This window comes from Phascolarctos cinereus, unplaced genomic scaffold (genome assembly GCF_003287225.1).
Source record: "Phascolarctos cinereus isolate Bilbo 61053 unplaced genomic scaffold, phaCin_HiC Scaffold_9;HRSCAF=440, whole genome shotgun sequence".
Classification (NCBI taxonomy): Eukaryota; Metazoa; Chordata; class Mammalia; order Diprotodontia; family Phascolarctidae; genus Phascolarctos; species Phascolarctos cinereus.
Window position 1 is genome coordinate 244,632,936 of NW_027556402.1, and position 27,613 is coordinate 244,660,548.

Below are 27,613 nucleotides of genomic sequence, written 5' to 3' on the forward strand. Positions count from 1 at the left end.
GGCTGCACAATTAGTTTATTAGTCCAGTGTGCTAAGGTGAAGCTCTAACAAGCCTGCATTCTGTGCATGGCCCACTTTTTAAAGCCTCACAGTTGGCGACGCTCCTTGGCTGGGTAGCTCCCGTAGACAGGGAGACAGTAGAAACCTGCCCGGTGCCAGTGTGAACACCAGCCTCAACCCCATGCTATCGTCTCACTTTCCTTTACTCAGGGTTCAGTCAGAGAACCTCCCCTCCCCCACCCCATCCCCCACAAGCTGCCTGAGGCAGGAGGGCCTGAGTTAGTAAAGTGCCCTGTGGTCTTTCCCTCCCACCACCCCCAGCACACACATATACGTACATACACACACACACACACACACCACACACACACACACACACACACACACACACACACAGCAGAAAGACTGGTTTCCTCCAAGGTCAGGGCTGGGGTCCTGATAGCACCTGTGACAGAGGGCACAGCTGTGAGTGGCCTGTGCTCAGCATCCGCCTCCCTCCAAGATTCTGTCCCCCAAAAACAGCTTCAGCAGAGACATCCACAAGAAGCTAGCTAATAGCCCTTGGCCTAGGGTCCCGTGGACTTACCTGGCTTTTCTAGGGTCTCCAGCCTGGTTACTGAGGCACTGTAGGAGAGAAAGAGATGGGGAGCTCCCAATTTAACTCAATTCAACAAACACATTCTCCACATTACCTTCCACCTGATGTAGCCTTTCTAGAAAAGTCCTTAGGAATACTTTCTCTGCCATGCTTGCCTCTCTTAGAAAGCTTGTAGGTTTCCTCTCCGTGCTTGCCTCCACCTCCACTTGACTAAAAAAAGGTGCAGGGGAACTGAACTTTCTGCCCAGAACAAATTGGGGATATAGTTCCTTGGTGATTACACCTCTGATGCGGGCTAATTTTCCCAGCCAGTCCTCTTAGGATTACAGACTTAAAGCCACAAAAGTCCTTTAGAACCATCCAGTACAAACGTGAGGGACTTTACAGATAGTCTGTGACTTGCCCACAGGCACAGGTAGGATCTCAAGCCAGGCCTTGTGACTCCAGACCCATTGCTTCTTCTACCGTGCAGCCGTGTCTCCTTTTGATCAGTGGCTTGGATGGAGCTATAGGTGATGCGCTCATTAAATCTGTAGCTGTGATTTTGAGCATTCTTCCGAATGGAAGAGATTGAATCAAGGACAGGCGTCAGAGAGGAGGAAGACTGCATGGGCAGTAGGAGGATCACTGGATTTGGGATCACGAGCAGCTGGGTTCACGTTCCAGCTGTACCACAATGATAATGCTATGATAGTAATGATAGTATAACTGACATTTATAGAGCACTTTGAAGTCTGCCAAGCACTTTACCTGTATTACCTCATTGGAGCCTGACAGTAATCCTGTGAGAGATGTGCTATTCTCACCTGTTTTTTTTGGATGGGGAAACTGAAGCCCAGGTGAAGTTGCCTAGGACCATGCAGCCATTGTCTGAGACTCAGGCTTTCCTGACTCCTAGCCCAGCGCTCTAACCACTGTGGAGCATCCTGGCTGCCTGTTTACTACATGAGTTAATCTGAAGAAATCACAACTTCCCTGGGCCACAATTTCCTTATCGATAAATAATTTTTAAGGTCACATGCAACTCTAAATCAGTCATCCTATGAGGACTCAGAATCCAGCAAAATGCTCTGCTGGTGGCTTTCTAAGAGCAGCTGCTTGGCCTTCAAGGAGGAGCTGGGTGTCCCTCTCATTTATAGAGTGCCTAATTCCTGCCTTCCCTCCCCGCCATCCCCCGTTATTTCTCTTCTTCCCGTCGCCCAGGCCCCTTCCTCACCTCGCACCTCCAGACGGCACTCGCACTGTGCTTCCCCCTGGGCATTGATGGCCCGACAGACATAAGCACCCCCATCAAAGGGGCAGGGTTTTCGGATTTCCAGAGTCAGCACCCCTTGCTTGCTGAACATACGGAAACGAGCATCCTCAGCCAGGTTCAGCCCGTTCTTGAACCAGGAGATCTTGGGCTGTGAACCAAAACAAGGGGGAGGGGAATGAGATGACCGAGTTGGCCAGAAACTCTGGGGAATTGGGTACCTACGTTCCCCTCTGTGAGGATCTGGGATCACTGGAGAGACCCCAAGGACTTGTGCTAAGCCCTGCCAAAGACCTGTAGACCTAGTTCCTACGGGTGATACCTAAGGGAACCACAACCATGCGTTCTGTGATAAATATGGTATTGGGTCAAGCCTACAACTTATTTTGTTTTGTGTGGCCACCTGAAAGGTTTGAGATGGACCTCTGTCCCACTTAACTTCTTCCTAAGGACCCATGATGGATTCAGCCAGGAACGTACAAAAATCTTTTGGCCTACCTCTTGTAGCAACGGATTCTGCTCCCTGGGTAGGAAGGGTACCTTAGGACTTCCTCGGACAGCACAACAGAGGACTGCATTGTAGCCTGCGATAACTGAGCGGTTCACCAGGGGCTGGGTGAAGCTTGGAGCCTCAGAAAAGTCGAGTTTCTGATATGTAGGGGGCTGGTATGTGAGACCTGCTGGCAGCAGACGGGTCTATGAGGAAGGGCCTCTCCAAATGAGGCCCCTTCTGTGACCTGTGGTCTCCTCCCCTTGGTGAGACACGGCACTTGCCCCTGACTCTACCTATTTTGGGGATGAAGACTGGCTCCTTCGTGGTGGCTGCTTTCTCACTGGCGCCCACCATGTTGTGACTGAAGACCCGGAAGTAGTAGTTATTACCCATGATGAGCTCAGAGACCACACAGTGAGTACGCCTGTAGTGCTCCAGTACTGTGAACCATTCCTAGAGAGCAGAGACAGAATTGGTTCCATAAGCATTAAGGGCCTCCTGTATGCCAGGCACAAAGACAAAAATGGAATAGTCCCTGACCTCCAGTAGCTTATACTTTACTGGATGGGCAAGAAAGATTACTGGGGAAGCAGTGCTGTCCCCATCAGCCACCAGCTTGCCCTAGTCCCTGGCCCTTGACCTCTGCTGGAGCTGACCAACATCTCAAGCACCATAGTGAAGGGGCTGCTAACTGGGAGCAGGAAAATTAAACATATAAGCCTTCAGCAAGGGCTCCCTATGTGCCAGACATCGTGCCAAGTTCTGGTGAGACAAAGGTGAAAACCATCCCTGCCATCAAGGAGCTTACATCCTACTTGGGGAACAACTTAAAATACTAATAAGTAAATAAAACTGGGTTTTTTGTGGGTGAGGGGAAAAGCCCTTGTGTGGCCGCTCTCTCTCTCTCTCTCTCTCTCTCTCTCTCTCTCTCTCTCTCTCTCTCTCTCTCTCTGATCAGAAAAGGTCTTTGTAGAAGGAGTTGGGGGGAGGCAGGGCACAGCCAAACAAAGGCACAGGCAGAGATGGGAGATAGAATATTGTTTACAGGGGACAAAGCAGGCCAGCAGGATGAGAGCTGGGACCTTCCTGGCCCAGGGGGACCCTGTCCTTCTTGTCTTATCAGAGCAGGGGGGCAGCCATGGCCTGGCATCGGGAGATGAGTCTGTCCTACTGAGCAGACGGTGCCCTTCTCCGACTCTTTTCCTCCTCCAGCTTATGAGAGAAGGAGGTGTCAAGGCCCCCCCTCTTACCATGGTCTTGTTGTCAGCTTTCTGCACCGTGTAGCCCCAGAGTTCTGTGTTGCCATCATCCTGGGGGGGTTTCCACTCCAGGGCCACATTGAAGCCCCAGGTGTCAGTGACTCGCACCTCCTGGGGGGAGCTTGGTTTATCTGTGGAGAGTAGGGTCTGGGTCAGTCTAGGGCCTGGCTAGCTAAGCTTCCCTCTGTCTTTCCATCCTTGCTAATGGCACAAAGGAAAGCATCTTTTCACGTACTCCCTGGGTCATCCAGGGTCCCAGGGGCCCTCCTGACCCCTGTCAGTGGGGAGTTCCTTATTTTTCCTGGGATAGCTCCATGGAGCCAAGAACTACGAGATCCTGGCCTTATCTCAGGCAGGAGGGTCGGGATGAAGTGAGGGCTTAAGATGGCATTGAAGGGCGCTGCCAGCTGAGGCCCTTTGAGAACCACTGAAGCTTAGGTCATGCGGCCCCTGTTTCTAGAGGAAAAACAACTCTGAGGCTGAGAACCCCCAAACCTACACACCAACAATCTGCAGGACCAAGATGGCTTTGTCTTCCATGTTCTCAATCTGCACGGCCACCTGGTAAGTGCCTGAGTGATCCCTTCGGGCGGCTCGGATGAACAGGATGGTGTCTGTTGGGCTGTTGCGAATGCTAACATCGTTTCCAGCCAGTAGTTGCCCCTCCTTGCTCCAAGTGATCTGGGGCCGAGGCTTCCCCTGTGGGTCAGTGGGTAGCTAAGTGCTCAGCTGACCCCTCTGGGCCATCAGCTGACCCAGCCCAAGTGTGAGGGGGTATGGGGGGGATTCTTGGGGAATGGGAGGGACAGTAGAGGAAAGGGTAGGAGTCAGGTACTGGTTGCCCAACAACCTTCCCACCTCTACCAAAACCCATCAGCTAGAGTTTTTGGACCAGCCCACAAGGCCACCTGGCAATGCTACTCAAGCACGAAATGGACAGAGTCCCTAGGGCTGTGGCACCCCAGATGATGCACCCCAGAACCTCAGCTTCTTGGACTGGAGAGGCTGATATGGGTGGGCAGCCTCAACGTAAGAAGAGGCGGGGCACTGACCTGGAAAGGGATAAGGATATTCACAGGTTCGCCCACTTTTCTCTGCACGGTCTGGCGCAGGTGCCGAGGCAGCCGGAGCCTGGGACGCTCTGTGGACAGAGAGGCCATTTGTCAGAGAGCCTGACCTCGGGCTTGGTCTTGAGGAGGCCCTAGGAAAGGAGGAGGAGGCCCTAGCTCTGAATGCCTGAAGAAGCCAATACATTTCGAGGGGGTGGGCTAGGGGCCATGATGGCTGTCTTTACATGCCTGAAGGGCTGCTGTGTGGTAGAGGGGTCAGACCCTGCTAGGCCTCAGAGGGCTGAACAAGGGAGAAGCAATGGGTGAAAGGGGTGGGTTTGGGTTTAAGGTAAGGAAAAGCATCCTATGAGCAGGTGCAGGACAAAGTGGAATGGGCTGCTTGGAGAGGTCACGGTGTCCTGCTGTGCTGCACCCCCCCCCAACCTTGGCCCCCTGGCAAAGGCTGAGTATGATTGGATCACAAGGCCCCTGAGGGAGTCTGTGATTTGGAGTCCTGTCCCCCAGACAAAAGCAGACTGTCCCCAGCCCTACCCCCACACTCCTGCACAGGAGGCCCAAGACAGAGGGACCCCATGGAGCAGCAGCCTTTCCAGTACTTAAAAGCAGCTCTTCTGCCCACCATCAGCCTTTTCTTTTCTCGGCTACACACCATTCCTTTATGAGGCTTGGGCAGCCCAGGGGCCTAGAAATAGTTCAAGTAAGACCCTCCCTCTGAGCACCAGGCCCTACCATCATAACTTCAGAATCGGGAGGGTCATTGGAGGCCTGATCTGTTAGGGAAATAGAAGGGCCTGCCAAGTTGACTGAGCGGAGCTTAAAGGACCCCTATCCCATGCTGTCTCCCTAAGAGACCTTCAGGCTCAGTCTCTCCATTCCCAGGCCATCTCCATCTAGTAAGGATCTGAGGGTCTGGGGGGACCACATGGTCACTTAGGCCTCTTGCTATTGTGGCTGGATGGGATAAAGCCTCTGCTGCTCCAGGGAAGAAGTCACCCGCTTGCCCATCCCCTGGCACTCACCTAAGATCTCCTGCACAGTGACGGGCTCCTTGGTGGTGGCAGGGGTACTGGGCCCAGCCAGGTTGTGTGCCCGTACTCGGAAAAGCAGCCTGGCCCCCGTGGGAAGCTCCTTCACCAGCAGTGATGTGTGCTCCGTTAGACTCTGCAAGGCGCTTACCCACTCGGAGGCTACCAGGAAGGAGAGCCCCAAGTCAGCATTAGCATCAGCATCAGCATCAGCTCCAGATGCCCCCGCCAGGGACCAGGGGAGAGAAGGAGGCTTAGCAGGGCCTGTCAGGACTGTGCCTGCCTGCAGGGATGTGGCACTTCTGGGCTGGTGCCGCAGGGACAATGCTTGCTGTCTGAACATGAGCCATAGGGGGTGGGGCTGGGATGGGAACGGGGGAGGCGCTGACTTACATCCCTCTCTGCAGTATTCCACACTGTAGCCATCCAGCCCCCCAGCCCCAACACGCTCTGGGGGCCGCCATTTGAGGGAGACAGTGCTGTCAGAGACGTCCTCCACGCCCAGGTGGGTGGGCTCACTGGGAGGGCCTGGGGGATGAGAAGCCAGAGGTCAGAGAGAGTACTTACACATAACACAAGCTCAGAATCTCTGGTCGGTCTGGTCGGGAGGGACCTCCGGGCCTATTGTTAAGGGCCTGCTATTCTCCAGGCACTGGAAAAGGTGATGAAGGTGAAAATGCTCATCCCTTTTGGGCTGGTGCCTGGCTGTCTAACCTTCCCTCTGTCTCTCCTAGCTGAACAGAAATCCCCTCAGAATATCCCCATATGTGGGTTATCCAACTTCTGCCTAAAGACCTCCAGGGAAGGGAAGTTCACTGCCTGCCCTCCTGGGGCATCCCATTCCACTCTGGGGCTTCCTAATGCTTAGGCATCAAATCTGGGCCTAAATGCGTCTTTGTATTTTTACTCCTGCTTCCAGCTCTCACACCATTTGCTCCCACAAATGCTCCTAGCTTGGTTCCAATCAAACTTCCTGGAAAGACAACATGGGGAAGGCCCCGTGTTAGGCAAATGGGTGGTCCCCACCCTGCCCTCCAAGATCCAGCTCAGGCAGAGGGCTGGGCAGTGGCAGGTGGGGTGGTGACCTGGGGCCCATGTGGAGTTACCAGATGAGAACCCTAGGTCTGATGAGGAGTTGACATATTCAGATGTTCCCAGGCCATCTATTAGACTTGCATGACAAATGTTCATGTATCTCTAGGGCTTTACAAGGTACTCTTCAAATTCGATTGTATCTGGTGCATACAACAACCCTATGACGATGTAGGTAGAATGGCTAGCTACCCATTAGCCCTGTCTCCCAGATGAATGAATCAGAACTCGTGAGACCCAGAGTGACTTTCCCACAGCTGGTAGGGGGATGGGCCATAGCTGGGGCTGGCCAGAGTCCCCTTATTCCAGGCAGCACCGGGCTCACCTATGGGCATGAAGGGCTGGGAGGCGGGGCTGGGCCGCGACATGCCAATAGCATTGACTGCATAGACGCGCATCTCATACACCACCCCCTCGATCATGCGCTTGGCCTCGTGGCTCAGCTCCCGGAGGAGGTCAAAATTCAACCGCATCCACCGGTAACTCTTCTTTTTCTTCCGCTCCAAGATATAGCCTGGGAGGGAGGAAGGGAAGGAGAGTTACAGAGGACAAACTAGGGGTGCTTTCCTACCCACACCCCAGAGAAAGCTCAGCTTGACTGCCTTGGACTACCCAGGATCTATCAGCATCCCTTCAACTGCTGGGGCTCCCCACTTCCAAAATCGCTTTACTTTTACTCACCTGTATGTGTCTTGTTTCTGCCCAATAGAATATAAGCTCCTTGTCGGCAGAAATGGTTTCATTTTTGTCTTTATATTGCCAGTGTCCAGCACTGTACCTGGCACCTCGTAGGTGATGAGACTTGCTGGAGAGAGCCCAAGACACCCCTCCCCTTTCATCTGAAGATATCCCCTTCTAATCTCAGGACCCTTGGGCCAGGCTGACCTGGGACAACCAACAGGTTGGGGTCATAGGATCATGAGGGGTCTTGGAGACCATCTAGTTCAGACTTTACCGATACAGACCCAAAGTCCAGAGGGGAAAGAGATTTGCCTAAGATCATATAAATGGTAAGTGGCTGAGCCAGCATTTGAACCCAGATCCTCTGACCTCCAAGCCTGATACTTTTTCCAAGTCTTAAAGACAATGTCAGGAGAGCAGCCCAGTCCTCTAATGAGCCCCAGGCTGGCCCTAGGCCTGCAATGGATGAATCAATCAGTATTCCCATCTCACCCAGGATAGGCTGTCCGCCATCGTAGTCTGGGGGCTGCCAATGCACAGTGCAGGAGTCTTCTCCTACATTGCTAATCTTTGGGGCCGCGGGTGGGTCGGGCACATCTGAGGTAGAAAAGCAGATGTTTGATTGTCTTTTCACCTCAAGGCCCCGAGCCCTGGATCCCAACGATGCATCTCTATCCTCCAGGGGAGAGCCGTATGCCCAGAGCCCTGCCCCCTTGCCCAATGGTGCCTGCCTCACCGATGACCTTGACCGTGATGTTGACCTGGTCTTCGCCCACCGGGTTCTTTACTATCACAGTGTAGACACCCTCATCCTCCTTCTCAGCTCCTTCCACCGTGAAGATGCTACGGTCCTTGTGGGTCTCCACGTGTACCCGACCTTCGGTCTCACACAGCAGCTGGAGGAAGGAGGTCGGTGCTACGGGGCAACCCTAGGTCTGGGCACTAAGGTCTCCCCAGCAAAGCCAAGGTCATAAGTGACCAAAGGAGGTTCCAGTTTCCTGGTTCTCTCCTTGGGTTCTTTATATCCCAGGGATAGGCCAGGAGCATCCCTGGCACAAGGAACCGCCCCCAGTCTAGGCTTGAGAATCAATTAGCACCACCAAGTGGGTATCTATTGACTCCAAGGCCCCATGCTAGGCACAATGAGGGGAGAGGGAAAGAACATTAGATTGGAAATACAGTGTGGTGTAGTGCAGAGCCCAAAGGACTTGAAACCAGGAGACCTGGGTTTGAAACCTGGCCCTGAGACTTGCTAACTCTATGACCTTGTACAAGCTCTTGGCCTCAGTTTCTTCATCTGTAAGATGGCCGTGATAATGCTTGAACTACAGGGTGAGGAAACTGTAAACTTAGCTCTCTAGAACTGCTATTGAAAGATGATAAATCAAAGGTCTCAGGGTACTTGGCAACTCCTGAATCTACCGGATTCTGGGATCTAGCAAGGAGAGTCAGGCTCTAGTCCAAAACTACATTGCTGATCCAGTACGGACTAATCTTGGGGAGGTCATCGCACCTCAGGTCTCCCCGCCTGGGAGGAGATTCTAGGGCTTAACGGAATGCTTGATCCATAGCATAGTAAGCACGTAAATGTTTTATCATTCATTCATTCACTCACTCATTCATTCACTCACACTCATTCACTCACACACTCACTTGTTCACTCATGCATTCACCCATTTACTCACTCATTTATTCCCTCACATTCATTCATTCACTCGTTCATTTGCTCACACTTATTCACTCACTCATTCATTTACTCATTCATTTATTCAATCACTCATCTGCTCACTCACTCATTTATTCACTCATTTAACTCATTCACTCACATTCATTCGCTCACTCACTCATTTATTCATTCACTCACTGATTCACTCACTCACTCATTCATTCCAATAGATGAGAAAGGGTTTCACAGTTAATAGTATATACAAACCATCAGGTGTTGTTATAGAGCTGAAGAAATAGAAGGGGTTATCTCCAGCTCCCCAGAGTTGAAAGCAGACACACTTGGACACATGAGAACTCACGCAAGCAGTCAGCCAGCCACATGGGCAGGAGAATATGATCCTGACCGAACCCCCAGGGGTTGTGGGGATGCCCAGGGAAGGAGTGGCAAGGTTGGGCTTCCTTACAGTGACTGGCATATGACTACCCCATGCTGGATGGGGAAAGGGGTGAAGGCCAGCTGGGGCCTGGGTCTGTCTTACCTTCTTCTCAAACACCCACTCGTTGCTGTCACTGGCATCACTGGAAGCATCCGGGGTCTCACCCAGGCCTTTGCTTCCCTGAAAGGCAGAGCCTCAGAATGAAGGTACTCAGAAGGAGGAGCTGAGCCCAGCCTGGAGGGGGTTCCCGCAGAGCACACAGCTATGTTGCCCCACTAACACCTCCCATGATCTCCTGGCTACTCCAGCAGTTTCCTTCCCGTTAACAAGAATGTGTGTGTGTGTGTGCGTGCTGCGGTTGGGGTGGAAAAGGCACCTGTATGGCCTTTTGCCAGATGACAGCCGGTGCCGGATCCCCAGAGATGGGCACGTCCAGACGTAGCTTGTTCCCAGCCACGACCACTATGGTATCAGGGGTGCGTCCAGGGCAGTCCAGGTGGATCTTGGGAGGTTCTGAGAAGGACACCCAGGATGTAGTCAGGCATGGTTGGGAGCATCAAGAGAATGGTGGGCCGTTTGAACAGGAAGAACGGGGCCGTGGTCTTCAACGTGGGGAACCTGAGAAACTTCACGTGATCGTTTATCACAGAACAAGTGAGTCTGCACTCTCCTCTGAGACCTGACTTCCCCACACGCTAACACATAGGGCTGACAAATCTGATTTGGTGCTCACGTTGGGGCTAGGAGATGCGATCGAGCTCTGAGATGACTCGGACTTATTCTACGAGCTCACCGTGGGGTGAAAACCCTGTTTATTCCCTCTCTAATTCCCTTCGCTAATGCCTAGGGGCATTAGTGCTCAGCACAGGGAAGGCACCCAGAGAGTATTAGCAGGGTATCAGCTCCCAAATGTGAAGTCCGGGATTTTGGACTTTTCTCAACACCCAGCCTGGTGCTATGATTCTGGCTCCTCGGGAGTTCGATGAGGTGGTGATAAGAGAGGGAAGGGCTGGTGGCATGTGTGAAGATTGGCTAGGGCTGGAGGGCAGCTGGGCAGAAGGGGATGTATGACTCTCACCTTGCCTGGGCACAAAGTCGATTTTGACCTCTGAAAGGGAAGAAAGGAGGGAGTAGAGCTGAGGCTATGGAGGAAGGAGCCAAGAGGTTCCCTCCGCCCAAGCCTCAGGCAGTATGGGCTCTGTGGTTCAAGTTAGCGGCTGTCCCCCGTGCCACCCCGAAGAGGTCACGCGTCCTGCTGGGTGGATACCCCCAGCACCCAGGGTTGTCAGTGCCAGGCTCACCCATGAAGTGGAGCTTGGCTGAGAGGTTACAGGCAAAGCCTTCAGGCACAAAACTGTAGTCAGCTTCATCAGCAGGTGTGACATCATCAATGGTCAGCTTATGGACCCTGAGGGCAGAGATCTCAGCTCAGGGAAGAACCCAGAGAGCCGGGAAGTTGAGCACTAAACCCTCTCACCACGTCTCCCTAGAAATAATAGACTTCTGACACCTCATCTCCCCCTCCTCCCAAGAGCAAGGGAAGGGGGGAGCAGGATGCAGGCAGTAGCCCGGGGCCCTCCCCCTAGCCGCCCACTCACCGGCCAATGTGGGACACCTTTATGCGACTGTCGGGCACCAGCTCCTTCCCATTCTTCAGCCAGACTCCCCTCACGTTCTCATCGGACACCTCGCACTTGAACACAGCCTGGTCTCGAGCCCCCACTGTCAGGTCAGCGATGTTCTGATACACCTCCAGTGTCTTCTCTAGGGAGTGGATAGGATGACTAATGTGAACGCAGGGCTGAGCACCTGACTTCCCCACACGCTAACACATAGCGCTGACAAATCTGATTTGGCGCTCACGTTGGGGCTAGGAGATGCGATCGAGCTCTGAGATGTGCGTGTAGCCCTCTGAAGGGATTCAGGGCCACATGTATGTACACAGAGGGAGGAAGGATGGCCCAAAACCTGCCTCAGATACCTCAGAGCTGTGTGACTTTGGGCAAGTCCCTTAACTGCTCTCAGACTCAGTTTTCTCATCTGTAAAGTGGGGATAGCCTTGTGAAGATCAAAAGAGAGAACTTTTTTGTTTTGCTAGGCGATGGGGTTAAGTGACTTGCCTAGGGTCACACAGATGGTAAGTGTCAAGTGTCTGAGGCTGGATTTGAACTCAGGTCCTCCTGAATCCAGGGCCTGTGCTCTATCCACTGTGCTACCTAGCTGCCCAAGAACTTATTTTTTTTTAAGTGCTATATAAAAGCAGCCATTGCCGTGGACAAGTTCCTATCCCTCCCTGGACCTCAGTTTCCTTGTCTGTCAAATGAGGGGTTGGCCCCAGTGACCTCTCCATCTGGGGTCTCAAGAAGTCCTCAGGCTCCCGCCCCCGCCCCAGCCTCACCCTGCACGATGAGCTCCGCTAAGGCCTGGCCACCGCTGGTGCGGATGGCGTAGTGGCCGCTGTCCTCCAGGGTCGCCTCGTTGACGATCAGGTGGTGCTTCCGTCCATCCTTCTTAAAGCGGTATTTGAAGGTCTCCTCTCGGGTCAGCTCTACTCCATCTTTCAACCTGGCCCAGGTCGTCAGTCATTATTATGGTGGGGGCAGAAGAGGGGGCCAGAGGGGCCACGGTGCAGGGCATGATGTCACCGCACATAGGGGCCACCCGCCAAGAAGAGAAACTCTGTGACAGGCCAACTTTGGACCAAAGGCGGGACCCACTCACGATGCTGACCTCCCAGGGACTTTCAGGACCACCTTGTCCTTAGGGAGTCGGGCACTATTGGCATTTCCCATCCTCCCAGCTTCCAGCCTTCTCCTCCTTCCGCCAGTAACAGACCCAGCGCCGTGCTCACCATTTGACGGGCGCTCCCTCCTCGGACACTTCACACTCAAATTCTACCCGCTGCCCAACTGTTACCATGTGGTCCTCCAAGGCCCTCGTGATCAGCACCGGCGGCTCTGCCAAAGCGCAGCAGTCCCTTAATCTGGGCTTGCCCGGACCCAGTGCCTCCCCAACCCCCACAACCCGATGCCTTCCACGAAATGGGCTGACCCTGCCTGAGGTGACAAGTTTTGGGAAGGACGGTGACAAGCTGGTGAGCTTCCAGAGGAGAGTGACTAGGATGGACCTTAGAGATCATCTGGTCTGACCTCTTTATTTTATACACGAAGACACTGAGGGTGTTAGCCTGGGGAAGAGGAGGCTGGGGGTGGAAGGATGCAGACGTGGGCCCTCTCAAAGATGGACTAGAGCCGTCTGCTCGGCCCCAGAACCAGAAGCAGTGACGGGGCGATAACGAGAGCTTCCTAATCCTTAGAGCGGTCCCAGAGTAGGATGGCTATCGGCTGGGGAGGCGGTGGCTTCCTCCTCCCCGGCAGGGGAGTGGCCACTGGAAAGGAGAATCCTGTTGAGGTGGGAATGGGGCCGGAGAGGGCCTTCCCCACCCCGCTCACCTTTCACAAAGAGCTCGGTGCTGCACTTGTCCCCGTTCACCACGCACTGGTAGGCAGCATCATCCGCCAGAGAACACTGGCTGATGGCCAGCATGCGCTTGTTGCCAGAAGACTCAAAGATGTACCTGGCGGAGGGGGCAGACAGAGCCTGACCAGACTCCTCCCAGGAACTGGACCAGCCTTGGCCGCAGGCGAGGGAGGAGCGAGAACAGGGAAGGGGGATAGACCACGCTGAGGGAGCACTTACCGTGTGCCGCCATCACAGCGCTAGGACTGAGAGGGACCTCAGAGGCCATGAAGTCACACGCCTCGTCTTTCAGATGGAGTTCACTAGCTTGCCCACTATTCCACGCTGCTTGTTCAACCAGACTTTAGAGTCACCTCCTCACGAGCCACAGCCCACCCCCAACCCAAGCCTGGGGAAACACGGCTTCTCCTTGCCCCTCCCTCCAGCCAACCCAACCCAAGAACTTACTTGCTGAAGGCCAGAGAGAGACGTCCAGTGTCAGAATGGAGGAGGAGAGACAGAGATGGACAGAGAAAGAGAGATAGAGCCGAGGGGCATCCTCTGGTTAGATAGCTTGCCACCTCTCGGCCAGCCCTCTGTGCCCCCCCCAGTGTCCCTTGATGTCCCATCTCCCAGATTCCCCCTTAGGGTGCCCCACCAATGCCCATTGCCATCCCTACCACCAGACACACCTGCCACTCATCTGAATTTCCTGCCCATTCTTCAGCCATTTGACCTCGGCATCAGGGTCAGCCAATTCCACTACCAGCCGGATCTTCTGCCCTTTGTTAACCTGGTAGGCAGGCTCCAGCTTTTTCAGAAATGCTTTTGGGGGACACAGAGACAACTTAGCTTCTCCTGGGGAACCTGTCCACTTCCCTGAATCAGTGCTTTCAAAGTGGGTGAGGAATGAGACAGATGCCACCCACCCTCCTTCCTAAACAGATAGGGAGCATGGAGTGAATGAGTGCTAGCTTGGAATACTGGCTCTGACACTCACTAGCTGTGTGGAAACACAGAACCTCAGTTTCCCCATCTGTAATATGGGGGAATAAGACCTGCAACCACAAGGATTGTTGTGAAAAAACTTTTGAAAACCTTAGTGTGCTACAGAAACAGGAGCTTTGAACTTTCTAGGACTCAGTTTCCCCCTATGTAAAATGAGGATTTTGGAATAGATCATCTCAGAGGTGCCACAGCTCTGACAATTCTGTGTTTTGTGTCCTGCACCCTGGGGACCACTTAGAATCTTCACCTCGGGTGCCCTGCCCCCACCCCTCTCCTATCTCAATTTATCTGGCATTTTCTGCTTCTCTGGGTCCACATTGTAAAGGCTGTCCTTACATCCCCAGCACCTTTCTTGCACATAGAAAACGTTCACTGGAATGAGTTGAATTGAGATCATAGGAGGATAGATTTGGAACTGAAAGAGACTTTAAGAAATCAACCCCCTCGTTTACAGCAGAGGAAAATGAGGCCCAGAGAGAAGTGACTTGCCCAGGTGGTAAATGGCAGAGGCAGAATCAACTCTAAGTCCTATAAGCCTGGCATGGACCAGGGGGTGCTCGAATGGTACAAACTAAGGGTCTTCTGGGCTTCCCTCTGCCAGGGTCCCCTGGACAGAGCATCCAGTACCTGCCTGCAGAGCCAGTGGCCAAGCAGAGCAGGTGAGCACCGAGAAGGAAGACTTTAAGACTTTCCCTATCAGGAGAGCTGAGATAGGTAGAGGGTCAGTGCTCTGAGGGGCTCGGACAGAGAAGTGGCTAGAGGCAGGAGTGGGGAGGACTCACCCGTGCTCTTCTTCTCCTCCTTCTTCATGCCCTTGAGGCGTTTTAGCATGCCCCGGAGGTCCGTGATGCCATGCTGGAAGGCAATTCGCTCATACTCTGAGGGAGGGGCTGTCCTGAGGATCTCCCACACATCCTCCTCTGCTGGGGCCTCCAGCTTCGGGTCCCTGGTGCCAATCAGACAAGTCCCATAGAGGAGCATCTCCCTTTCAGTGCCCAGCCCTCTCCTTACAGTGCTCCCAGAATGCAAGAACTCCCACCCAGAGCCTAGAAGATCAAGAAGCACTCTTCCTCTCTCCCAGAGGTCAGAAGACCCTCCCTCTAATCTCCTCCACCATGTGGTGGGTTGTAGAAGACAGCTCCCCTTGAGGACAGAGGTTGGGAGGGTCTCTGTGAGGTCAGGGAGGTGGGGTGGGGGGAGCCTAAGTGGAGGGTGTGGTTCTGAGGCCTCCTCCCCAGTTGGGATTGGAACACCATCAGGCTCCAGTTTGGGGAAGGTGAAGTTGTTTCTGGGCTGCCTTTTCATTCCACAGTTTTGTAAAAGTCATCTTGACTTTTGCATCTTCAGCCAAGCAGGATTGGGGGGCTTTGGAGAAAGAGCTTTGGTTTCATGGTGGGGAGGAGAAACATTCATGTTGGGCTTGGCCCACCAGTAGGATACAGGGAATGCATCTGAATAAGTCAGGGCCAAGGGCGCTCACCTGGATGTCCGAAGGAAGCTGCTGTACTCCAGGCATGGTGGAGGGCCGGGGAGAGAGAGGGAAATGGGGTGTGTTAATACCATTCATGTCCCCTCCACCCCAGCTGGCTTTCTTACTTCCTTAACACCCCCATCCCGAGTGAAAGGGACACCATTCCATGTTTGTTTGCTTTTTTAAGGGACCAGGGTGAGCGGGACCTGATTTCATTGGCATAGGAAATTCCATCTGCCAATGCAGACCTACCACCTAGAATCTTAGAGAATTGCCTAGGGCACAGCGAGGGTAAGTGATTTGCCCAGGGTCACACAGCCAATACGTGTGTCTTCCTTACTTGAAGGCTCTCAGGGCCACTAGGACATGCTGCCTCTCAGTAAAAGGGACAGGGTGGTTACAAGGAATAAACCAAGTCCCCTAGTGAGAGTTATCCCCTAGCACACCCTTTCCCCTCCTCTTCACTCAAACCTTCCCCCTTCAATGTTATTTCCTCACTCTCTGGGTGGCAGAGACAGCAGCAGCAGCAGCAGCAGCAAAGGAGGGGTGGAGAGAAGAAATGGAGGAGAAAAAGAGAAACTGTGTCAGGTCCTATAGCTTAGAGACCCCTTCTCCCACCCTCTTACGTCCTCATCAAGTCCCCACTTCCACCCCAGGCAGTCTGGGCATCCAGTGAGGAAAAGAAGGTTGGGATGGAAGAATATTGGATGGTTCTCAAAGCCTTAACGCTAGGGATGTGGAACTGTCTTGGGGCACAGTGCTGGTCTCCCTCACAGTCTCTCAACAAATACTGATGCAAGTATCCCCATTTTATGCACTAGCGGCTGTGTTTTTCGGATTCTTTTGGGGACTCCAGTTACTGCGGCTTTAAGGTTGGCAAAGCCCTGCCCACCTGCACACCTGGCCTGAGAGGCAGGTGGAGCCAGGATGCTAACCTGCTGTATGGAAAGATAAGGCAGGGAGGCTCCTCCTGGGCTCTCAGAACTGGGAAGTATCAGGGGGCACCTCTGATGTCAGGCCAAACTTTCCACCACCCCACTGATACCGACTCACCTCTTTTTCAGCAAGGAGGAAAAATCCAGGCACCCACCATCGTCGCGACCATCTCCACTGCAGAGAAAAGTCCCCCCAGAGCCCAGGCAAGAGTGAGCTAGAAAGCCAATGAGGAAAAGGGACTGGAAAGTTACAGAAAAGGGATGAGGAGACAAGCCCCCCTGCTAGAGTTCTTGGGGGGTTCAAGGTGGATCCCTCGGCTAGCCGCCCAGGCCCCCTCCCCCGTCCCCAGGGTCTTAGAGGATCTTAGGGTCTTAGAGGAGGCACTCTGACTGGGGCTCCATCACCTCCACCCCCTTCCCTGAGTCCTGGGCTGGGTAGAAGGGCTGGGGCAGGGGTACCTGGTCCGACGAGTGCCTCCAGGCAGGCTCCTGTAAAGGACCAGGCATTAAGATCATAAATTTGGACCCAGAAGGGACTTGAGAAACTGTCTAGGGCAGCCCTTCATTTTGCTAGTGAGGACATTGAAGTAAGGTCCACCCCATAGCCCCTCGCCCTGCCCGGGGGAGGTGGTACTTAGGGAGCCTTACCCACCTTGCCCCTCCCCCACTGAGGGTGCCACGCATCCCCCTCCCCCCCGAATCCCTCTGATGAAAGGGACTGTTGGTTTCATTCCTGCCCACCTACCCCCAGCCCCAGCCTCAGCCTCAGCCTCAGCCTTGGACTGGCTGAGACATTCCCAGGGGGCAGCAGTCAGGCTTGGATGGGGACACCTGGGGTGCAGCTGGGCACAGGGGGCAGGATGGGGACACTGGGGAGAGAAGAGCGTTCACTCACGGGCGACGAAATGCTGAGCGAAGGTCAAGGTCGGCTGGACCGATGGCCTCTTTGGAGGAGAAGGAGGGAAGAGAGAAGAGAGAAAACAGAGGCAGTGCAAAGGGGCGGTGGAGGAAAGGGGTGGGGGCGGGCAGAAAGCCCTCCTCTGTCTCCATCGTCCTAACATCCCACAGAGGAAATGCTAAATTGTTTTTTACTCTGACCCTGGGGGATCTCAAAGCATTTAAAGGCCCCTCTTCCCCCTCCTTCCTGCCTCCCCATCCCTGGGGAAATTTCGTAGGATTTAGAGTTGTAAAGGGACTTTAGGAATCAATTAACTATGGAGCCTCAGGACTGGAAGGACCTCAGAAGCCATCTGTCAACCCTCTCATTTTACAGATGAGGAAACCGAGGTGTAGAGGGGCTAAGGGACTTGGCCAAGGACACAGCTAGTGTCCACCTCAATGGGCCTCAGTTTCCTCATCTGGTTGGATTCAGTGGTCTCTAAGGATGCTTTAGCCTCTAAATTCTATGATCCTGGGACTTGTGAGAGATGACTCCCCACTCCAAATCCAGGGCTCTCTCCAACGCCCCACGCCGTCTCATTGGTCCTTTAGTCTGTCCCCTGATTTTTCTGCCCCTTTCTCAGGGCAGGGAGAGAGTAGACCCCAATTGGGGGATCGGGGATGGTTTCATGGAAGAGATGGCACTGAGCTGAGCCCCTGTAGGGGAATAGGGCGGGGCCATGACTCCCATTGCTCTTATCTCCCCTCTCTGTGCCTAGCACGGTGCCAGGTCAGTGTGGTTGACTAAGTCAAGACAGGGAGAAGCCTGAGAATGTCCCAGATATGCTCTGGGGAGATAAGGAAAGAGAAGACGAGTACCCCAGCCACTCTGGACAGACTGGACAACCAGAGTGGGCCGGTCTTTGCTCAAGTTGATAAGCATTTTTTAAGCGCCTGCTATGTGCCAGGCACCAGTGCAGTAGCTGGTCATTCCCTTGACCTGGTAATAATAAAGCCAATTCCCATCTATACAGTTCTTAACATAATTATCTTGCCTGACCCTCACAACAGCCTTATGAAGTATCATATTTCCCCCTGTTTTACAAATAGAAGGAAAACTCAGAGTAGTTAATTGACTTGGTGAGGGTCACACAGCAGACATGTGTCAGAGGAAGGATTTGGACCCTGGTCTTCTGATTCCAAGTCTTGGGTTCTATTCATTCCACCGCACGGCCTATAAACTCACCATGGACTGTGAGGTTAAAGTTGCAGCTGTCAAATTTGTCCTTGGTAGAAACTTCACAGCGATAACCACCGGCGTAGGCTGCCTGGACCTCAGAGATGTGCAGCTCGAAGAGGTAGACCTGCAAGGTGAGTGGTGGGGGGTGGGGAGTCGGGGTGAGACCAGGGGATCGGGTACCTGGGATACTCACTGCCGCTCGAAGGAGCCTCAGGCATAGAGCAAAGACCTTCCCTCCTCCTTGGCCGTGTCCCCCGATCCTAAGCCCAGCTGCTGCCTCCACTGCTCGCTCTGCCACATGCCATGCTCCCTCCATTCCCTGCCTTCCTGAGGCTGTCTGGAGTTGTGGGATATAGGGGATCCGGCTTGTAATCCCCCTCTGCCTCTAGCTGGGTGACCCTGGACACGTCTTTTCCCTTCTCTGTACCTCAACTTCCTCATCGGTCAAACGGAGGAGGAAGGGGAGGATTCACAGGCTCATGGATCAAACCTCCTCATTTTACAGCTGAGGAAACCGAGACCCAGAAAGTTTCCGTAATTTGCCCAAGATTGCACAAGGAATAGCAGAGACAGGATTTGGACTCAGGTCTTTAAGGGCTCGAAATCCACCATCTCCTTCCATTAGATCATTAGGAATAGGGCTGGAGGTAGGGGGTGGGGCAGCTAGGTGGTACCTGCCTGGAGTCAGGAAGACCTGAGTTCAAATCTGGACCTCAGACACTTACTAGCTGTGTGATTCTGCTCAAGTCACTTAGCCTGATTACCTCCTCTGCCCAAAAAAAGAAATAGGGTTAGGGGCTGATCTGTTGTTTCACTCTAGGGGAACTTCAAGATGAGGAAGCTCCGTCTGCCAATGAAAGTTGGCACCTCCTAGAATCTACAGAGCTGCCTAGAGTAGCTGGAGGTTACCCCGCCGGTAGGTGTCAGAGGGAAGCTCGGAACCCACTTTTCCTAGCTCTAAGTAGGGCTTTCTATCTGCTCCACCACCTCAAACAGTCCCTTAGTCCCAGGATACTGAGCCCTGTGGCCAATGTCCCGCCCATGTGGCACCCCTGCCTATCCTTCTGCCACACTGCCACGGCCCTGCCAGCCGCCAACCTTGCTGGCCCGGTCATAGCTGTCATGGAGCTGCAGATTCTTCCCCACTTTGCCACTCAGGTCCATCCACTTCCCCTTGAACCACTTGATCATGGGGGGCTTCAGGAGGCTGGCCCCGGCCACCTGGGCTGAGAAGGTGATGCTGTCCCCTGGGAAGAAGGAAGGTGTGAGGTGAGGGATGCCCTCAGCTGTTCTCATCCCTACCTTCCTCATGGCGGGAAGGGTGAGGATGGTGAGCCAGGAGACGGGACCCTTCATAGCTTCCTGGCCACAGACGAGTCACTTCTTTCTGCCTCAGTTTCCCCATCTGTAAAATAGGAGTAATGATACTCATATGGCTGTCCTAGGGGGATCGTTTTAAGGAAAGTGCTTTGTAAACTCTAAAGCTTATAAGAAGGTACTGGTGACAGTGGGTGAAGGAGCACTTCCATCCCAGACTTCCCTGGGTCAGTCCTGGGTGAGCAGCCAATCTGGTAAGGAGCCTCTGGACTTAGCCAGGCTGGCCCTCAGACAGCAGGTGCAGAATTCATCGCTAGGCCAAGATCCCAGGCTTTTCCTGCTCACTGGGGTGTGCCAGGACCTGGACTACCCTGACATTTTCTGTAAGGACTCAGGACCAAGAACTGACACTCAGCTCTGAGCTGGTTCTAGCACCCGGAGCCCCAGTGTCCTCATGGTGAAAGGCACTTGCTTCCTCTCCCCCAAGCCAAGTGGCAGCTCCCTGACTGACCTTCTCTCTCCTCCAGCCCCTCCAGCGTCCTGGGGCCGTCATCAGCCTTCCCTTGGCCCCCTTTTTGCTGGAACAAGCTCTCCTACTTCCTGCCCTCCCATAATCATGTCTTCTACTGCCCTCTCTTTCCCCTGGGCCCCCTGGAACCCTAGTTTCTTGTTAATAAGTAATAATAAAAATAAATAACTAGCCTTTATATATCCCTCCTGTCCTTTAAGGTGCAGCTTGGGCACCATCTCCTTTTTTATTTTTCTTTTGGCAAGGCAATCGGGGTTAAGTGACTTGCCCAAGGTCACACAGCTCGTCAGTGTCTGAGGCCGGATTTGAACTCTTGTCCTCATGACTCCAGGGCCCGTGCTCTCCCTTCCAGACTACCTTGTGTCTAATTCGGTTGTATAAATGTTTATGTATTTATTAACTTCATATTTATAGTGTGCATGCTTTTTCTATTTTGTCTCTCCCACTAGGGAGAGAGCTCATCGCCAGGAGGGACTGCTTCATTTTTTTTGTGTTTATATCCCCAGGATGTAATACGGTGCCTGGAACAATAGAAGCACTTAATAGATACTTGTCTGATCGATTATTCATTGATTGCTATGTTATTTCTACTTCCCTCCTCTTACATTTCCTGGCTATGTGATTCTGGGCAAGTCACTTAACTTCTCATTTGTTCCTCACAACATCCCTAGGAGGTGGGGGCAATTATTATGTCCATTTTACAGATGGGGAAACTGAGACTCAGAGAGGTTAAATAACTGGCTCAGGATTACACAACTCATAAGAATTTGAGTCAGTATTCGAACTCAGGTCTTCCTGTCTCCAAGCCCAGCACTATTTACTGCATCGCCCTGTCCCTTCTTTGGCAATCTTGTCTCTCGATTACCCCCCATCTTTTGGCCCTCACTGAAAGTCAGCCTTCTCTTGAAGGTGCCACACCTCCTGACCCCTCTGCATGGCCAGCTGCTCCTGCACACAGACCGGGGGGAGGAGTGGTCTTACTCCTTGCTCCCTCCTGCCCCTGTCATTCAGCAGCCCCTTCTTTGAAGGTCACTCCATCCTGCCCAGCTCCTTGTTGCTTTCATTTGTGAAGGTCACTCTCCTTTTCCTATAAGCTCAGTAGCAATCTTACTGTCCTCTGCATCTCACTTCTTCCGCCTCCCAGGCTTTTGTGACTTCTGTCTCCTGTCTGCCTCCTCAGGAGTGGTCATCTCAGACACAGCCCACCTTTCCCCCCTTCCCCCAGACCCTCAGCCCCCAGGAGTGGTCATCTCAGACACAGCCCACCTTTACCCCCTTCCCCTGGCACTCAGCCCCCAGCAGTGGTCATCTCAGACACAGCCCACCTTTCCCCCCTCTTCCCCCAGCCCTTCAGCCCCCAGGAGTGGTCATCTCAGAGACAGCCCACCTTTCCCCTCATCTCAGAGACAGCCCACCTTTCCCTCCTTCCCCCAGCCCCTCAGCCCCCAGGAGTGGTCATCTCAGAGACATCCCACCTTTTCCTCCCTTCCCCCAGCTCCTCAGCCCCACTTCACCCAAGTCTGCCTCTGCTGCTAGAGTGCCTGGTCAGAGCTCCAACCATGATGTATTATTAAAAGAAGTTAGTGGAGGTCAGCAAGTAAAGGCTGTTCTTTTTATTATTAGCCCCCTGACCCCATAAGCACTCACCCACAGTCACCTCACCGTCCTGGGGCCGGGTCACAAAGAGGCCAATGGGGTCTCCAGAAACAGCTTCAGAGGGGGCTGGAAGAGACCCTAGCAGGTTGACCCCTCTCAGCTTTTAGCTTCCACAACCTCTTCCCACCCCAGCCGCAGCCGCCAGACCCTCTCACCTTCACTGTTTGGAGGGCATCCTTCGGACCCTGTATTGGGAGCATCACTTGGGGCAGAAGGCACTTCTTGAGGGGCTGGAACCACGTCAGGCTTTTCTGGATGGGACCAAAATACGGAGATATTTCATGGGGAGGTGCCTAATTTTAACATCTACTACCCTGTGCTCCTGTCCCATATTCCCAGAAGTCATGGGCCGTTTCTACGTGGATATTTCACGAGTCCATCCAACTCACATAAGCCCTTCTGGCTCCCTTTCTTGACTCCCCTGTTTCAACTAAAGGCACTTCTGAGTCAGCTGGGAATCTTCCCTACCCTGCTGACCAAAACCTAGCTCAGGCTTTCATTACTTCTCATTTAGATTTTTTTTTTTTAGGCAATTGGGGTTAAGTGACTTGCCCAGGGTCACACAGCTAGTAAGTGTCAAATGTTTGGTCTGAGGCCAGATTTGAACTCAGGTCCTCCTGACTTCAGGGCCAGTGCTCTATCCACTGTGCCACCTAGCTGCCCCTTCATTTAGAGTCTTGCACTGGCTTCCTAACTGGTCTCCCTGGCCACTCCTCCCTCTAAACATACACACACTACCAGGGCGTAGATGCTAATAGTAATATTTATATAACACTAAGGTTCGTAAAGTGTTATTTTATCTGATCCTCACAATAACCTTGGGAGAGAAGTGCTTTTACTATGCCCATTTTACAGATAAAGAGACTGAGGCAGAGGGAAATCAAATGACTTACCCATTGTCACACAGCTAGTATGTATCTCAGAAGGGATTCAGACTCTGTCCAAGTCTGGCCCTGTAGCCACCACCCCACCTAGATCTGAGAAGTACCCTGGTGTAGCAGTAAAAAGGGTGGTCTTTGGGGTTCTGGGAGGAATCCCTGTGTCTGAAACTACTCGATGTGTGATCCTAGTCAAGTTAAGCCTTTCCTCTGAGATTCAATTGCTCCACCTGTCAAATGCAGGGTGGGGAAGCTTTTGACTAGTTGATCTTCAAGATAGCTTCCAGTTCTAAGTCTATGATGCTATACTGTGCCCAAAATGGTCTTCCTAAACATAGGTTTGGGGGGCAGCTAGGCAGCACAGTGAACAGAGCACCAGGCCTGGAGTTGAGAAGACCTGAGTTCAAATCTGACCTCAGACACTTACTGGCCGTGTGACCCTGGGCAAGGCACTTAAGCCTGTCTGCCTCAGTTTCCTCAACTATAAAATGAGCTGGAGAAGGAAATGGCAAACCACTATAGTGTCTACGCCAAGAAAATCCCAAAGGGGGTCCCAGAGAGTCAGAAATGACTGAAAAACAACTCAGCAATGACAAACATAGGTATGATCATATTTTCCCCTGCTCTTTCTATCTCCTGCTGGCTTTTGTTAGTTGTATACAGAAAAGCTGATGATTTTGTAGGATTATTAATCACCTCGTGCTTTACTAAAGTTGCCAGTGCCTCCAATGAATTTTTTCATTGAATCTCTGGTCTTCTTTAAGCAATCCATCGCATCACCAGCAGATCAAGAGAATTTTACCTCCTTTTCATCTTTGCTTGATCCTGCAATTTCTTTTTTTCTCTTCTTACTATCAAGTAATAGGAATGATAATAGGTACTCTTGCTTTAACCCTCATCTCAGTGGTGAGGCGTCTAGTGTTTCTCTGCTGCTAGTAATGCTGCCACTTGATTTTAAGTACATAGTACTTATCAGAAAATGACTATTTTTCCTATGCTTTAAAAAAAATAAATGAGTAGTATGTATTATCAGAGGCATTTATTGATATGATTTGTATTTTTTGCAATTATTATGACTTTTATTCCCCTGCTCAATACCCTTTAGTGGCTCCCTATAGCCTGTAGGATAAAATACAGACTCTTCAGCCTGGCATTTTAAGTTCTCCACAATATGGCTTCCATTTACCTTTCCAGCCTTATTTTACATTACTCCCTATGATTATACCTGCTCTATGATCCAGCATCTCCTTTCTTCCTGCATATATACGCACAAGTCTTCTTCTCTGTCTAGAATCTTCCTTCCAGGCTCAGCTGAGGTGTCTTTTCCTCCATTAAGTCTTTCCTTATCCCTCCACTTGTTGGTGATCTCACCGCCCTTAAATTACCTTATCTGTTTCTATTATCTATCTTTCCTTCTCCGCAGTAGAATGTTATGTCTTTGAGGGCCGAGGCTCTTTTCTGTGTATCCCCAGTACCTAGCAATGGCTTATATGCAGAAGGAATAGGGATAGTGTCTGAACCCGTGATTTCATTGGTACGTGACATTTTCAGGATGAGAAAATTCTCTCTACCAATGCTAGCTGGCATTTTCTCTGTTAGCATCATAGAGAGTGGCCTAGACACTGGGAGGTTAAATCTCTTTTCCAGGGACAAGTTTCTAGGCGGGGATGGGGAACCTGGTTCCTCCACCCCTGTTCTAGAGGCTGCCCCAGGCTGGGCCCCAAGTTCAGCTTGTCCTCCTGGCCTAGGCTGAGCCGTAGGACTTAGGAGGGGCAGTGCCCAAGTAGAGGCAGGAGACCCACCCTCCCCCCTGAGAGTACCTACGCCCTGAGGCGTGACAGGGAGGGACCGGAAGGCCACAGACCTGCTTCTTTGACCTTCAGCTCAAACTTGACCTTGGAAGAGCCTGCGATGACAGCATACTGCCCCTGGTCATCAGGCCCCACGTCCCGCACGGTCAGAGTGTGCCTAGTGCCGTCTGATGTCAGCACATATTTGTCACTGGCCGCAATGTCGCTGCCTGCCTTCTGCCAGCGCAGCTTGAGGCCTGCCCGCTCAGTCTCGGCTTCAAATAAGGCAGAGCTGCCCACCGCTGCCTCGGCCGTTTTGGGCTTCTTGCTAAACGCTGAAACTGAGGAACAGTTGAGGTTCACCATTCACTGCCCCCACCTGCCCCCCCCCCCACAGTGATAACCCAACCCTGGGCAAGCCCTCAATCCTCCCAACCCCCAGTCCCCTAGGGCAGATCTGACCTTGTCTACCCTTCCCTAAGTGGCTGTTATCGGTGTGAGGCCCAGACAGGGATAAGTTAGTCAGATTCCAGGCAGGTATTGAGTTTTCCCCGTTTCCTGACCCTTCTGTCCTTGTTTGGAGTCCAGGAGAGAAAGGGCTAGATTGAGATGGGAAGGGGGAGGTTAACTTGTGGGTGTAGGAGAGGGCAGGGGGCTTTCTGGTTTTTTCCAGCTCTAGGATTCTCCCACACTAGAGTGATTTCCCCCAGCCCGCCCTGGAGGGATTCCTGCTTTGCCCCTGATACAGCCCCAACCTGTCCCAAGATTCTCCTTCCTCCAAGGCTCTGGGGGCAAGTCCTCCCCTCAGACACCCTGGTGGTCATCTCCCCCTGCCAGAAATCCCATGGTGGCCACATCTGGAGTCATGACCGTGGCCCCTTCCCCAAGGCAGCTGGACAGTACTGACTGTGGAGGCAGCAGAGCTGGGGTCACTTCTGTCGCTTCCTATTTATACAATATTCCTCGTCTGTGAGATGGGGTTCATCCTTTTATCTTAATATGCTGTCGTTCAGTCATTTCAGTCATGTCCGACTCTTTGTGACCCCATTTGGGGTTTTCTCTGCCAAAATGCCAACATGGTTTGCTGTTTCCTTCTCCAGCTCATTTTACAGATGAGGAAACTGAAGCAAGCAGGGCGAAGTGACACAGCTAGTATCTGAGACCAGAGTTGAACTCAGGTCCTCTTGACTCCCATGGCTCTATGCACTGGGCCGCCTTGCTGCCCACTGTCCTAATACAATTCTATTGCTCTTCATGTCAGTATCAATCTCTGTTTCTTGGGCTCCAGGCTGAGGGAAGGGGCAAGGAAGGGGGCGGGGGGGGGGGGGGGAGGAAATGAGGAGAATTCTGACCCTGCCTGGAATTTGGCTAAATTTATCTCTCTGGGCCTCAGACTGATGATAACAAGCAGCTGTGATAAGGCTTTGGGGCCTGGGGAGGGGAAGCGGCCAAAGACAGGTGCCAGGCAGCTACCTGGGTTCAGTTGCCCTACTGCTCATGACCTTGGAGGGGAGAAGATTCGAGGAGTGGGGAGTGGGGAAACTGGCAAGAAAATGAGCCTGGGGTTTGTAGCCCTGCCTGTGGAGGTAGGAGATGAGGGACAAGGGGAACCCCAAAGTTAGGGCTCTCTGGTTGTACCCCCTAACAGGGTCCACAGGCCCCGTCCCTATTCCAAGAGCCTCCTATAGTGCTGGGGTCTTGTCTAGAGCCGGGAAGAGGCCAGAATGGGCAGAACAAAGCCCCTTCCTCTCTTGGGGGCTGTCCTCTCCAGGAAGGTTGTCTACTATTATAAATGAAAAAGACAGTGAAGGCCTTCAGGTTCAACTTCTCATTATACAGATGAGAAAACTGAGGCCTACAGAGGTTAAGTGGCTTGCCCAAGGTCACACCAGTAGTAACTGACAGAGCCTGAATTCAATGGATTCTAGGATGATGGTCATAGAGCTGAAGGTGTCCTTAGAGACCCTCTAATTCAGCTCCCCCTCATTTAACAGATGAGGAAATTGAGGCTTAGAGAAAGAAATGGACTTACCCAGGGTCACACAGGCCCTAAGTTTCAAAGGCTGTACTTGACCCCTGGTCTTTGTGACTCCAAATCCACCCCAAGCCAGGCAGCATCCACCACCCCACATTCTGGGAGGGGCGGCCAGACCCTCCCAGCTCACTTCTTGGGCCAGCCAGGAGGGAAGAAGCAGGGAGGACTGAGAAGTGGGGAGAGGTCTCAGACCCGTCATCCACGTCCCTTCTCTAGGGCAGCAAGGTCTTGCAAACCTCTGATCCCACCCGGATTCCGGCACTGCTCTCCCAGACCCCTCTGACCCCCATCCCTCCAACCACTGCTCCCTCCTGCCCCATCCCCTGTCAGCCTCCCATCCCCAGGTAACTTTACCTGCTTTCTTCCCCAGCTCTGGCATCCTGCGGAGGTCTCCTGGGAGCCGGGCACCCACCGACAACACTGCCCAAAGCAGCAGGGAGCAGACAGAGGGAGTGAGATCACTGGTGTCTCTAGCCCTATAAAGCACTCCCTCCCCCGAAAACCTCCCCATCCTCCCCTGGCTTTATCACCAGGGGCTCCTTATCAGCTGTGGGCTCTTGTAAGGGCTAAATATAGACAAATTCCAGGGAGCAGAGAGAGCCCCCTCCCTGTAGTGGGGAGATAGAGACGGGGCCAGTAAAGGAATGTGGCCAAAACCGTGCTAAAGGCCAAGTGACCTCCCCTTCTCTGGGGAGAGCCTCCCCTCTGCAGTCAGTGGCCTGAACCCACCCCCCACCCTCTAGCTCAGGGATTCTCCCTCTTCCCTAGCACCCACCTAATGGTTCCTGGACCCAGCTGAGCCCCCCTAAGAGGTTCCGTTGAACTAGATGGCATCGTTTAC

At 52.9% G+C, this 27,613-nt stretch overlaps 1 protein-coding gene across 1 annotated transcript; it reads right to left on the reverse strand.

The window, feature by feature from the left end:
* Positions 1-27,274, reverse strand: MYBPC3 (myosin binding protein C3). Its single transcript, XM_078148329.1, has 33 exons — positions 27,127-27,274; positions 24,812-25,078; positions 22,225-22,320; positions 22,061-22,147; positions 19,666-19,814; positions 18,574-18,691; positions 17,344-17,392; positions 16,908-16,937; positions 16,567-16,623; positions 15,523-15,543; positions 14,825-14,988; positions 13,727-13,859; positions 13,028-13,152; positions 12,427-12,532; positions 11,974-12,140; positions 11,174-11,339; positions 10,877-10,983; positions 10,654-10,683; positions 9,952-10,088; positions 9,678-9,755; positions 8,207-8,366; positions 7,963-8,067; positions 7,115-7,303; positions 6,091-6,225; positions 5,692-5,859; positions 4,655-4,743; positions 4,106-4,301; positions 3,594-3,733; positions 2,637-2,796; positions 2,391-2,527; positions 1,815-2,001; positions 587-624; positions 1-445 (listed from the first exon to the last, which is right to left on the reverse strand). The coding sequence occupies exons 1-32, from the start codon at positions 27,149-27,151 to the stop codon at positions 614-616; spliced, it is 3,789 nt and encodes a 1,262-aa protein (XP_078004455.1). The 5' UTR covers positions 27,152-27,274; the 3' UTR covers positions 1-445; positions 587-613.
* Positions 27,275-27,613: the final 339 nt, after the last annotated feature.